General features: G+C 37.3%; 1 protein-coding gene across 4 annotated transcripts in view; it reads right to left on the bottom strand.

Annotated features, from left to right (window-relative positions):
- cv-c (RhoGTPase activating protein) overlaps positions 1 to 13,177 on the bottom strand; it is a 350,270-nt gene that overhangs the window by 288,459 nt on the left and 48,634 nt on the right. The window contains exon 1 of one of the 4 annotated variants that reach the window (XM_069119366.1): positions 5,022 to 5,675. The exons of the other annotated variants lie outside the window; for them this stretch is intronic. Coding sequence (XP_068975467.1) covers positions 5,022 to 5,024 — 3 coding nt within the window. The 5' untranslated portion in view covers positions 5,025 to 5,675. Of the gene's footprint in view, positions 1 to 5,021; positions 5,676 to 13,177 lie in introns of those variants that run through there. 4 annotated transcript variants of the gene reach the window in all.

Raw genomic sequence — 13,177 nt, 5'->3', positions numbered from 1 at the left:
TTTATTAGTAATGCAAATATATTTTTCTGGTATATTTATAATATAAAGATCACTTTTAACATGGAACATCATACAGTTAGTTAAGAATTTGTTAAAGTACTGTATATTACATATTGTACACATACACTAGGACACCGTATAATAAATATAGATTTCTATTGATTGAAGATTATTAAAATCTTTCTTTTGTTTTTTAATTTTATACAGTATTATATGAACATTATAATTAGAGAAAATGTTAAAGAGTTAAATGAAGCGGCTGCGATCGAAGTATGTAATACTAATTTTAGATGACCTAATACTGAATCAGTGAATGAGAACACGTGGGTAAAGTGATCGAACGTACACGCAATACACGTGCTTTTCCAAAAATGTATTCGGAGCTTATCGATCGAATTATGTCAACGATCATCAGCGACAGATTCGTAATTAACGATTCCCGTTAACTCTATATCCTGATAAACAGGAGATTGGATTGAAGCACGGTCGATCAAGAATCTACCGCGACATGGTAGATAGAGGAGCAAACAGGACATAGTTAATCGAGTTGGCAGAAAGCTCTTTAGCCTATTGACAAGCGTTCTATTTTTGGAATGAACTCTAAGCTTCCTCGTAATCTAAATGACTGCATGAATGAGGTTCCTTGTCTCAGAAATAGGTTAGTGTTTTGAAGAAGCAATATAAGTCAAGATGAAATAACTCGTAATACATTTTTATAGGGTACTAGATCGACTTTATGAACGATAATGCAATAACAAAGTGCGATATTAATAATAAAGATATAAAAAATGGTAAAATTATCCTGGCTTGGTAGAAAGCGAAAAGTGCAATATTAAAAACCGCCGAAACAATTTTTCTTCGATAAAAAATCAAAGTTTTACATAGGTATGGGAATGTCCTAAAAATCGTGGCAGCTCCTGACCTTCTTAAAAATTTCACAATCAAGGAACAATAACTAAAAACTTATCTCATAAAATCACAAAACATAGAGTTTATAAATTATCGAACATTCAATCGCTTCTCGTTATGTAAAAATATACAACTATTGCTTACATCTTGGAAACTTCCGACAGTACACAGTTAAGTCTGATATCGTTTTGATTAGACGAAAACAAAAACGGAATAGAAAAAAAAGAAAATACTCAGGCATCGTGTTTAATAGACTTCCAATTAGAAATCGCTCATGTATGTGGAACTAATTGCTATCCCAGCAATAACGATGCCCGGTTCAGGAGTAATTATCGCCGGCAGAAATACTGCCTGTTCGGCGATAACTTGTTGCAGGTTGATGTATTGCGACACTTTATCGCCGCATAACGTACTAGTGACTCAACAAACGCTGGCTCAAAACAAAACGAGCCGAACGAGAGAGGTCCGAGAGTCCAGGGCTTATTTTAAGATTTCTCCCGCGAAAGTGCCGACGATTTATAGGCGTATCCTTCGAACTATCCTTTTGACAAACGAGGAATTCGTCGAAAGAGATCCTCATGATCTTTTACTCTTCGTCGTAGCACAAAGATTCTCAACGATCATCTATTATCGGGAAAACCGTCTCTAAAAACTTTTCATCTCGATAAATCAAACTAAAAATAAGCGAATATTGTTTCAAAATTTGTAAATCGAAGAAATGTAAAGTTTTACGCATCTCTCGATCTACTTTCGGATAGAAACTTCCATTCGGTAACGAACGAAAGAAAGATTAGAATTGATACATACTTGTCTAGGTATATGCTAAAGTCCCCATTGCTTACTATCTAAACTTTCTTTTGGCAGCCACGATACGTCCATTTACAACTAGACCCTACGAACCGTCTAACCAAATTCTCCACTGTCCATTGCCTACAATCAAGGAACTTCTAAGAGATTTAACGGAAAAGAGTTTCATAATAGCAGCGAGAGAATGGAGCAAAGAAAGGCGGGAGCAAAAAGGAAGCGGCGATTCGCTGCGGACAGGCGCAAATCAGCGGACCATGAACTCCTACACGAAAAACCCACAAATGGACACGGGTAGCCCCCGCTCATTGATATCCCTCTGTTCACCGAATCCGCCAAGCGCGACCACCAGACGTGCCCCGAAACGATAAACAATGCGATTAGAAAGATCGAGAAAGTGCAGTAGCTGTACAAAGGGAGGAAACGAGAGAACGACAACACGGTTGTTTCCAATAGAGCAAAGGGATAGGCGAAAGAGAGAGGTCCTAGCCAGGTAGAAAATGAAAGAACGTTCGGCTTACGTAATCCTTGCGAGAGTGACCCGCATAATTATTCGCGAATGCAGCGCCGCATAAATTCTCGCCGGGCGTAAAGCGTGTCCGCAAGCCATAATCCGATCACATCGCCTCACCCTGAAGCTGGAGAACGCTGATAGAGTGATACCAACGGCCTTACCACCCTCTTCCCTTCCTCTACTTCTCTCCAAGGTATTTCTTTCTCTCTCCTCTCTCTCTCTCTCTCTCTCTCTCTCTCTCTCTCTCTCTCGTTCTCTCTTTCGGTGTAAGAGAAGCCTGCCCGGTTCGGCATGGACCAACACGCGGCGGAGGCGCGACCAACCGCGCGGTTATTTATCGCGGAACAAGGAAGGAAAGTTACGGGCGAGGAGTTACGAGGATGCCCGGAGACATTCCCGCTCGAGCGCGCGGTCGCCTTTAATGAGAAATGCCAGCGCGACCAGCCTGTAACCCTTCAACCGAGGCCTCTGCCGAGCCACGTGCCTTCTACGCAGCCTTTCGAACCATGCAGAACAGTTTCTGAAGCTGCTGGCTTCGAGTTCCGACTGTATACACGGTATTTTGTTCGGTGGTTGGGTAAGTGGGTGGATTTTTCTGCTGATACTGAACGGTCGTTCGGTTAGAGGTATTTATACGAGAGAACGATTAACGATTGTAGGCAGAAAAAGTGAAATTTCTAATATGTGAGAAATAAATTTTGTGAATTCCTCAGAGCTATATCCGATTATTAAACCGCAGACTTTCTTATATTTATTTTTAAAGCGTAAAAATCCACCGAATGTATATAAAGACAATCTCACTAAATATTGAGCTGTATTGATATAATGGATAATCGACTGTTATGCAAAGTGTATATTTGCAATTAATATTTTGTAACTTTTACATGTCTTTTCAAATTCGATTGAAATTTTGCCGATGTAATTATGATGATCGTACCTTATTACTGTGCTAATGTGATTTTTAAATGTTATATGTCACGAAGAAGAATTTTCTGTAAGAATTTGTAATTAGTCGAGTGAATTTTCGAGAAAACGGTGAACATTTGGTGAAAACAGCTGAGAATTTTTATTCTATACAGAACTCGATTTCATTTCGAAAACATACAGATAACGAAGTTGAGCAACGATTCTCTTCTTTAAACAGTTGGACGCGTGCCGATGGGAAAACTGGTCGTGAAAGCTTTAAAATTTCAATTCTAAACTAAAATGAATGAAATCGAGAGGACTAACTTGCCCGTTTCGTGATTTTCATGATTAATTAATCGACACGTTAAACGGCTTTTCTATCTGCTGGCTATTTTTTCGCCTAATTGAAATGGAGAGAATAAGAGGCAAGACGATGCCAGGTGAAAATCTACGTCATTGAATGGTGTACAATTATTTAGAGTCTAACGCCAGGCAATTCTACCATTTGCCAGACGAATCGATAAAATTTCGCTCGATAGGGCACGCTCCTATAAACAACTTACAGCTTTCTAATCCCGGAACAAATTTATAGCGTAACGAGGTAAAGGCAAATATATCTGTGGCAAGTGCATTAAACTAAACGGATAAATATAGAGAACACAATGCAAACATTATCATTCCTTCATGCTTTCTGATTGTACTAATCTTAGAAATACTAATATTGTTCTTAATTCACCAAGTAGCAGAGTAAAATTCGCGCAAATGTAACGCTGTTAAAAATATACAGTTTCGTCAAAGTAAAAAATATATTAAAATAATAGACATTTTAAAGGAATTCGTTATAGCAATCAGAAGCATAAGGAAAATTTCTATAATTAGAAAAGGATAATTAGAAAAAAGAAAATAATTAGAAAATTTCTACCATACCAGTATTTATACTTTGCTATCTTCGTAAAATTGTAAGGTATAGGAAGTGGAAGAAAATAATGACGAAAAAATACTAAGCAAATTCTTGGAATCCCCTTTCAGAGGCATGATATCAAACAACAGGATTGATTTAAATAAGTTGGCTATAAATCATTACGGAAATTGTACAGAAAAAGATGCGTGACGTTTAATTGTAAAGTTAAAATCTCAAGTTAATGGTTCTTTTCCCACCTTCACTTCCTATCGTGCGTTTCCTATCTTATACTTAATCTTTCTTTGCGAAAACTTCTTCTCTGTCATTACCGACAGAGAAGCGCGTAATCTTCAATCCGAAACCGCAACTCGTCACGTGAATCGACAGAGAGTTTCTCTCGTTAGGGTATGTTCACATAGATACTTACAACTTTCTAATCGTAAGCTTAATTTATAGTATAATAGGGTAAAAACGGATGGATCGGTGATACATTTATAAGCGGCGCATCGTCGGCTTCCTTTCCGAGGCCGTGCTTCTTGAAGAAAGATCGCGAAACGAGCAAACGGTACATCGTTTAGGATTAATGGCACAACATTTCGTAAAAACCGTGACAAAAGAAGCAATCGTGTGAGGTGGACATGCTTTACTGAATGAAACTTTACTTTCATCGATCCATATTCTGATCTTAAGGACATCCGTTAAACGTGAATGCGAAATTTCAGTTAACTGTGATAGTTGCACTGTTTCAGAATGTTAGAAGACAAATTGATCAATTCTACTATTTTTAAATTCCTAAATTTCATTATACAGGTATAGAAGAAAACTAATTATTTTCATAAGTTCATTTATTATAAAAAAGATGGTATGAATAATAATAAATTCCAAGCTGAATTTAATGATGAATCTTTCAATATATTCTGCGTGGAATTGACATCACTTCCCACTATAAAAATCTGGATTTAATTTTGTATTATTTATACTGCTTACCATTTCAACTTCACAATTTGCTAATGGAAACGTCCTCTTGTCTTTTCTCTCCTCCAATGCGATTAAATTCCATCCGGGAATCGAAAGAAACTCCTCTGCTTCTTTCACCTTATCTTCACGTACATACCGTATCGCGATGAAATTTCTTTCATTCGGTTGAGCAATTAATATATCTGTGATTGATCGAGCAAACGTCGCCAACCATGCTAACAACCATGAGTATCTATATACTTTCTCTTTAAGTGTCCACCTGCGCGAGCATCTTCATTTCCAGTTTCACATATTTACAACGCGATGACATTTCAAGACATAAACATTCACTCGATTCTTTTTAACCGGTCACGAATAAGAAATAAGACAAAATTCGACTAAAACGACGTGTTATCCTCGTTTAAATGTTATGTGAAATTGTAGATGGGAAGGGTTAAGCCGTGGCAATAAATTAATCTGGTAACACGGTGTTTCCCTCTAATCGCACCGACCTAGATACTCAACTTACGTCAATTTAAACGTATTAGTTAAATTACCACTGTCCACCTGAGGATAATCAAGTAACGCTCGCGCTGCTATCAACGACCAAACGGATAAATCTCGTCGTATTTTAGCATTCCACACCGGTGTCGCCGTTTCCAGCAATTATCGATACTGATCGAGGAGTGTATAATCACTGGAACATATACTTTTCGCGGAACGTCGACACGTACCCACTTGAAAAATTACGCGATCGCGATACCGTTGCATGGCGATATCTTGATTAGACGTACACGCAGTTCAAGGGAGGTATTTCAATGTTCTGAATCAAGAGAATTTTGTAGAGATTAGAGCGAGGAAGGAAACATAAAGTTTGACCGCATTCAGTGATTCAGCGATTGGATTGGTGTGAACGTTTGCTTTATTTTGATCACGCTTACTGGTGGGAATTTCGTTCATATCAAAGTTCTATGATAAGTAAAGGACATGTGTCATAGAGGAGAGTCTTGAGAAATTATAAAAATGGTGCTAGGTAGTGATTCCGCCAATCAAGGAAAATTCGAAAGCTTATAGAATCTTTAAATTTTCCATCTTTCGAATATTCAAATATTCGAATTTTTAAGCCTTCGAACTTCTACGCTTTCACATTTCTCAAACTTGTTAGCGTCCAAACCTTTAAACCTTCAAATCATTAAATCTTCAGATTTTTAAGTTGTCAAAGCTAAATCTGACCTCACGCGGTGTAAAAAAAAGACCGCATAACAAATTTCGCAAGTCATTCTAAAGATATACTATCACTGATTAAAATCACATTACGACCGTAAATAAACGTTGATTGATTCAACGACCACACGTTATAACTTGCCCTAGGCGATAAACGGAAATGCAAACAATAACACCGATCGTTATCATCTACAGATTTAAAATCAGCCTTTAATTTCCCTCGGCAGGAGACAATAACAGACTTTCATCCGCTTGCGAGAAAAAATATGGCGCGCCGTTTGTCGCGTGCCTCGAATAATTTGTAGTTTCCAATCGTTGCTATCCGTGCGGCGATCGAAACATTAAAGTTTCGAGAAACTCGTCGCTCTCGACAAAGGCACACACTTTACAGCCGCTCGATAAGACGACGTCTTGCGCTCATGTTCGACACGTTTCTCTCTCGGCGTCACGGTAGATAGAACACACGAGTCGATCCCGCTCGTACGAAGTGGAAAATAATTAGATGCGAGCTTCGATAAACGGTGGAAAGGTAGTGAATGCATCGAAAAATCGTCCGCCGCGAGAAATCCGCAGATCGAACTTCTCTGTATTCTGTTCGCGATTATTTCGTGTCTGATCCTTGAACCTACCGACACTATCGCTTGGGGAAAATCTCGCACGGCCAATAAATCTCCGGTTGATTAGAAAAATAAAACGAATCGCGTGTAGGCCAAGGATAGATTATTATTTGCACCATTACTTTGCGTTGTTTGGAAAGGACCCTGCGATTTTACGGTTTTCCTTCAGAGTTTTTATAGCGGAATTATATACTAAACTTATCAAATAAATATAACGGTATGCCAATACTTTCATGCCGAACATCCTTTGTTTTTAGCACGACAGAAACATTTTTGCATATATTTCTCTAGGATTTCTCAAGATTTTTGTAAATCATTTCTTTTTTTTTCTTAAAACGAAAACAAGTTTGAGACATTAAATTAACGTCTAGATTTTTTAATCCAAATTCGCAGAGTGAAAAAGTACATATAGAAAACGAAATATTTGTTAACGATTTTAGTACAACGATTTTAAGGAATACGAAAAGAAAAGTTAAAAGTATCAGGGAAACTCTATTTTTCATCAGAATTACTGGCCATCGTTTCTTATCACTCGTTATCAGTGGAAGTAAATTTTGCAGAACTATCGATGATTCGTGTAGCGTTTCGGAAAACAAGAAAACAAAGTTTCAGTGTTTACACACGATATCAATAGCTCGAAGGGAGCGAACAACGAAATCAACGCTGCAATTGAAATCCGTTATCCGACACTAGGTTCTTATCCAAACGAACGTGAATTGTGATCACGATAGATGAAGCAAAGTTTGCTCGATCTGACACGCTTTTACGGTTTCTATTATTTCGCAAGTAATCCAATTATCGTGAAAGCGAAACGAGCATTTTCTCCTCGCGGTGATAGTTCGCGAGGCAAAAATTAACGACTCAAATGATGCGTACATCGCAATCTTTAAAACTGGTTCGTCTTATCAGAAACGACACGATCTCGTATTCTATTTGTTAAATTCTTTCGAAACTGTTTTCCGATAACAGTTATTGCAATCGAATTGAAAATTATTTAAACTTCATTGCTCATCGAAGAAATAACTGATACAACCTTGGCATTCGAGTTACGGATAATCTCATAATTTTACGACGGGATTCTTTCCAGGCCGTTGATTTTCCCGCGAACAGGAATGTGTTAACTAACTCGCGTATAATATCGTTTCCGAGAATGTAATTCCGAATGATAAGAACGCAAGAAAGGTAATAGCGAGTGTATGCATAACTTTCTAATGCTGTAATAAAGACTGGCACACAGCTGTGTCTGAAAAACGTCACAGGATTAGAGCACGCTGGCTAACCGGCAATTCTTGGTGTATCTGAGAAATGAGGTGTTCATGAGAAATTGCAAATTTCCATTTATCAATCATTAGTTATGAAGAAAACACGTAAAGAATTGTACTAAAAAGCGTGTATAGACTTGTTACGACTTTCATAATAGTTTCTTTTTCTTTCAATTTTTTAATCTCGTTATACTATCGAAGAGTATATTACTTTAATCGAATCTCAACAATTTAATTTTCACACTTTGCAAAAACTTAGTCACGAAAATTTATTATTCGAAGGTTGTCCGAAATGTTTCTTTCGTTTTATAAGAAAATAATAAACGCACAATGTTTTTGTTTTATATTACTTTATTGAATTATGCACGAACATAATAATAGAAATATAACGAAATAGATCATACCTAATTCAATAAAATAATATAAAACAGAAATTGTTGTTCGTCTATTATCATCTTATGAAACAGAAGAAACTTTTCGAACAACCTAATACATTGATAAAAGATATAGCTATTCATTTTTGGAATTACAAATTTCTATATCGAAAATATTTTTACAGTAATAACGTTTGTACCAATGAACTGTTTGTTATATTCTTCTCTTCAAGTCGTTTGTTTGGTCGTTATGTACATAAACAGGATAGGAACTATGCGTCAGTAAGAAAACAAAAATCTTCGAGTTCAGTAGACGAAGGAGAAGAAATTTTCTAACATGTCCAAACGCGACCGTTTCAACTACATGGTACACGACATTATCGTTCCTAGAACGACAAATCTACCGATAAAATGTTCGACGTCGATAGATATTCTAACAGACGCGGTTTCACCTAACTCGTGTAGGGTGTACCTCTATGCAGTGCATATATCGTGCGACCACGGCTAAACTATACATATCGTATATATCGTGGAAGTGGCCCAGTGGGCTTTCGATAGGTAAACAGGTGGGCAGAGAAGACTGTTATCGAGGAAAAATTGCAAAGGGAAAAGAAAGTATCGATAATGTCAGCGAATGTGACAACGACACGAAGACAACGCTGTGACTCGAGATTGCTATATTAACTCGTTCTATAGTGTCTTTAAAGTTCTTCAGTAGGAAGTGTTTTATTGTTGTAATCCACTGTTTCCAAGGTCGACATAAAGTGCATCGTAGTTTCAACACAATTGTATCTACATGGTAACTGATAAGCGAATACTTCAAACGTATATAAGAGATATAACAGGATAAAAAAATTATTTCAATTTTTCGAGAAACATAGATAATGTCCTTTTTGTTTTCAGTCCTAAATATTTCTTGTTCTTTTCATTTCTCATCTACAATAAATGTGATAAATATTTATACGATGACCAATTTTAATAGAAACCGTGGAATTTTGTTTATCTAAAATATTTTGACAAAAAAGAATGTATACATATTCTTAAAAATCTTGGGATCAAGTCTCATAAAATAAAACTTCGAAAATTCTATTCAAAACTGCTAAAATTTTTTAACAAAATCAAACTTTTCTAGAAATTATAAATAAAACTCAACCTTATAAATTATAAATATATATATATATTTTTTAAATAAAATACATACATTTTTATATATACACGCGCGCGCGCGCGCGTGTGTGCGTGTGTGTAATAAAATATAAAAGAGTGTGTGTAAAAAATATAAAAATTTCAGTAAATGATTAGAACCGAAATAATTCGGGAACGGATATCTCACCGGACGATTGCCAAAATTTGTAACATCGACAGATGACAGAAACTTGGCAACTAGCGCTACATAGGGAGTGCCAACGATCGCGGACCGACCGCGATTATTATTATGCTATTAGAGTCAGCAAGTGACATGAAATAGTGAAAACACGTCGAGATAATGCGTCCCTTCTTCCACTTTCCACGTAATCATAAGCGTAATCGCTTGCGTCATCAACTTGCTGCACTCGTGGCTTTGAAAAAAATGCGTCCTATATGTTCATTTACGCAGTGGAACGCGCGACGAGAAAAGTTTTACGACGTCAATTCGACACAGAATGCCAAGAATGTCAGCGAACATCTATTATTTCTTCAGACAATATCATCCTATTTATAAAACTAGAAGTATCTATCATAAACGAACAAAATTTTGTTTAGAAAATTGCTTTGAGTTGACAGTATGGCTACCAAAAGAAATTTTTCGCGTGCAAAGTTAAATGCAAGGTTGAAGGATCACATTTCACAAGTAAAACACATACTTTTCCCGTGAAAACAATTGCAGATGATTACAAACGAAATTTATTTAATCCACTGTAAGGAGAAATAAAAGCAGTTCTACCAGGAAGTAACTAAAGCAACTCAGCATCCACCCACTATCTGAGAAAATCCAGCGTTTCAAAAGCATTAAATCCTGGTAAAAATGCTTTCCGTTGAATCGCCATGCGGAACACAACATTTGGCACGCGACAAAGAACTTGCTTACAAGATGTAGTACAGGGTGGCTCGGCTAGGTAGCACGAATTAGCTTCGTGGCGAGGAAACGTAACGTAACGGTATGAAACGAGAGGCTGGCGTGACTCTAGCGATGACATAATGCCACCACCACTTCATAATCGCCTACATGTTTAGACTACCTTCACATTAGGATCATTGCCTCACCGATGATCGACCACGTCATAAAGTCTTGATAATTGTTGCAAAATAATTTTATTTCTTCATTTCTTCACGAACAAGGTAGTAATAACCTTTTTTATAATTCTTCGCGAATCAGGTCGTAACAACATTTTTTTAGAAGACTTAATTTTCTGGCGGATGCTGGTATGTGATTTTTTTTATGTACATGTAAGTTCAAGAAGTATGTTTTTTGGACGAAAATTACGAGATGTATCGTCACGGATGCTCTTCGTGACGTACGATGATGTTTTTCTTTGTCATGTACGCGGTTCTCTGCGTAAGCTTCGGAGAAATTTATCGCACAGTCGGTCATTGACGTAATTCTTATCCTCGAGGAAAACTATATTTGCGCTGTTCCTTTTGCGATGCTACCGCAAACTGCGGCACGACTACTATCTTTTTTGTTATCTCCAAAATGGTTCAAATGTAATTTCGTGTACGTCAAATGTACTTTGACGTACTGTGAAAATGCCACGAAAATTGGTTTGCGTTAGAAACAATGAAATTCATTAAGCAACGCCACAAACAACTATCTCATCTTGTTTCTCTAGTTCATAACAACATGAAATTGCGACAAAAATCCACAGTCTACTAATAAAATAATTACATGACACACATAAATAATTGCGAAAAAGTGAAATAAAACATGTGAGGAAAAAAGAGCATAGAAATGAAGATAAAAAATATATTTCTTTAATCGTATATAATGGAGTAATTTATATGACATCCAGAAGCAATCGCGGAAAAGCGAAACGAAACGCATGAATAGAGAAAACAAGGTGGAGAGGGAATCGAAAAATTGAGGGGCAGCGAAAGTGGAGTTGATCGGTTCGCCACATGCAAAGAGACGCTCGTGAACGTTAACAAGCTTTATCAGTTACCACCCACGGACCATAAAGTTCTCCTTTATGGTAGTCAAACGGGAGAAGATATACACCGGTCGCACACGAATTAACGCCGGAAATGGTGTATTGGTCCGACGACGCGCGCTCGTTGCGAGCAAATTGTCGGCACAAAGCCGCCACGAAACGCGGCGATGCCACTAAATAGATGTAATTCCGAGTTAACCACACGTCGAGATCAGCTCGCCGCATCTGCTCCGGCGGTTACATCCGCGTTGCAGCTGGCTAGAAAAAGAGAAAACTGGAGTATATATCAGGGCTGTTGCCCGTGGCCGAGGGGATGGGGGCGAATTAATTTCGACGTCGCTACACGAGGTCGTTCACATCGGGGAAAAACGTCGTGTGCAACTTGCGAATGACTGGTCTTTAAACCCAAAGGACGATGATATGTCCTTCATGATGAGAATCTCTCGAAGAACGCAATAGGATTTAATGAGAATCGACAGATTTCTTACAGTGAATATTAAAAGTATTCGTATAGCAACCAATTTCAATAAAAACATCGTAGATCTTTCGTCAGTTAAAATATTTTAATAAATAAAAACTGTTAAGTAGTCGTAAGAATCTCTAGGACGAACTTCCTAAAAAAGAATGTTATTTGTATACAATTGTTACATAGATTGTGGTAGTTGGAATTTATAAATGGCTTATGAACAACAGGTGATCATACACTGTTGCAATGAGAATGTGGCGAAGCTTAACGAGAACTGACAGTATTTGGAATTTGTAAACAACTGGTTTTTGGTCACGGATTTTCGCAGGAGTGTAATGAAGCTTAAACACTACTGACAGTATTTGTAATACATAAACCACTGATTTTCGAACGATGGACCGCTGATGCGTCGTTTATTACACCGAGGAATGTGGTAGGAATTAACGAGACTTTCATGAAAGACGCACGCGTTCGATACACGAAAAGAGCAGAGGATGAAAGGTTGTTCTTCGAAAAATAACTCTTGCCAACTTGTGTCGATGGAACAGGTTTTTCGTGCGTGGAATTACAACTTTCGAAAAATCCTTCTCAACTATATTTTATAGCATAAATATCAGATACCGTGAAATATTTATGTTGACCTCCCATTAATATAAAATTGACCAAACACATCGCATGGGAAGTTTAAATTACTAATATTAATCATTCCAATATCTGGAAAATTTTGTTTTCGAGTATTCGTCAAATAACTTAAAGACTGCAAACAATCTTCGGCGCTGTTTTAAAGAAATACAAAATTATGCAACCTATATGTTTCTTCTCGAACAAAGTCAAAACTTCGCATATACCTTTAAGATTCCTCTTCTTAATACTTTATTGATGTAACGCCTCGCTATTTCCCGTAAAGGAACAATGGTCGATTATAAATGTCAACCCACGAAACGAAGTTTGGTTCTGTTGTATTAATCTCGGCGCGGGGTTCATGGTCCCAAATAAACCTTTTTCCTCTTTTTTCTTTCCTCGTGGTCAAACTGGCCCGTCTCTCCTTAGCTTGGCGTATTTTCAATTTGCAATGCTGATAAGATGGAAATACCCGAGCGGATTTGTAAGTCGAG

Source organism: Bombus flavifrons, chromosome 8, assembly GCF_040668555.2.
Source record: "Bombus flavifrons isolate JBK064 chromosome 8, iyBomFlav1_principal, whole genome shotgun sequence".
NCBI classification, from domain to species: domain Eukaryota; kingdom Metazoa; phylum Arthropoda; class Insecta; order Hymenoptera; family Apidae; genus Bombus; species Bombus flavifrons.
This window is presented reverse-complemented; position numbering and strand designations above follow the sequence as displayed.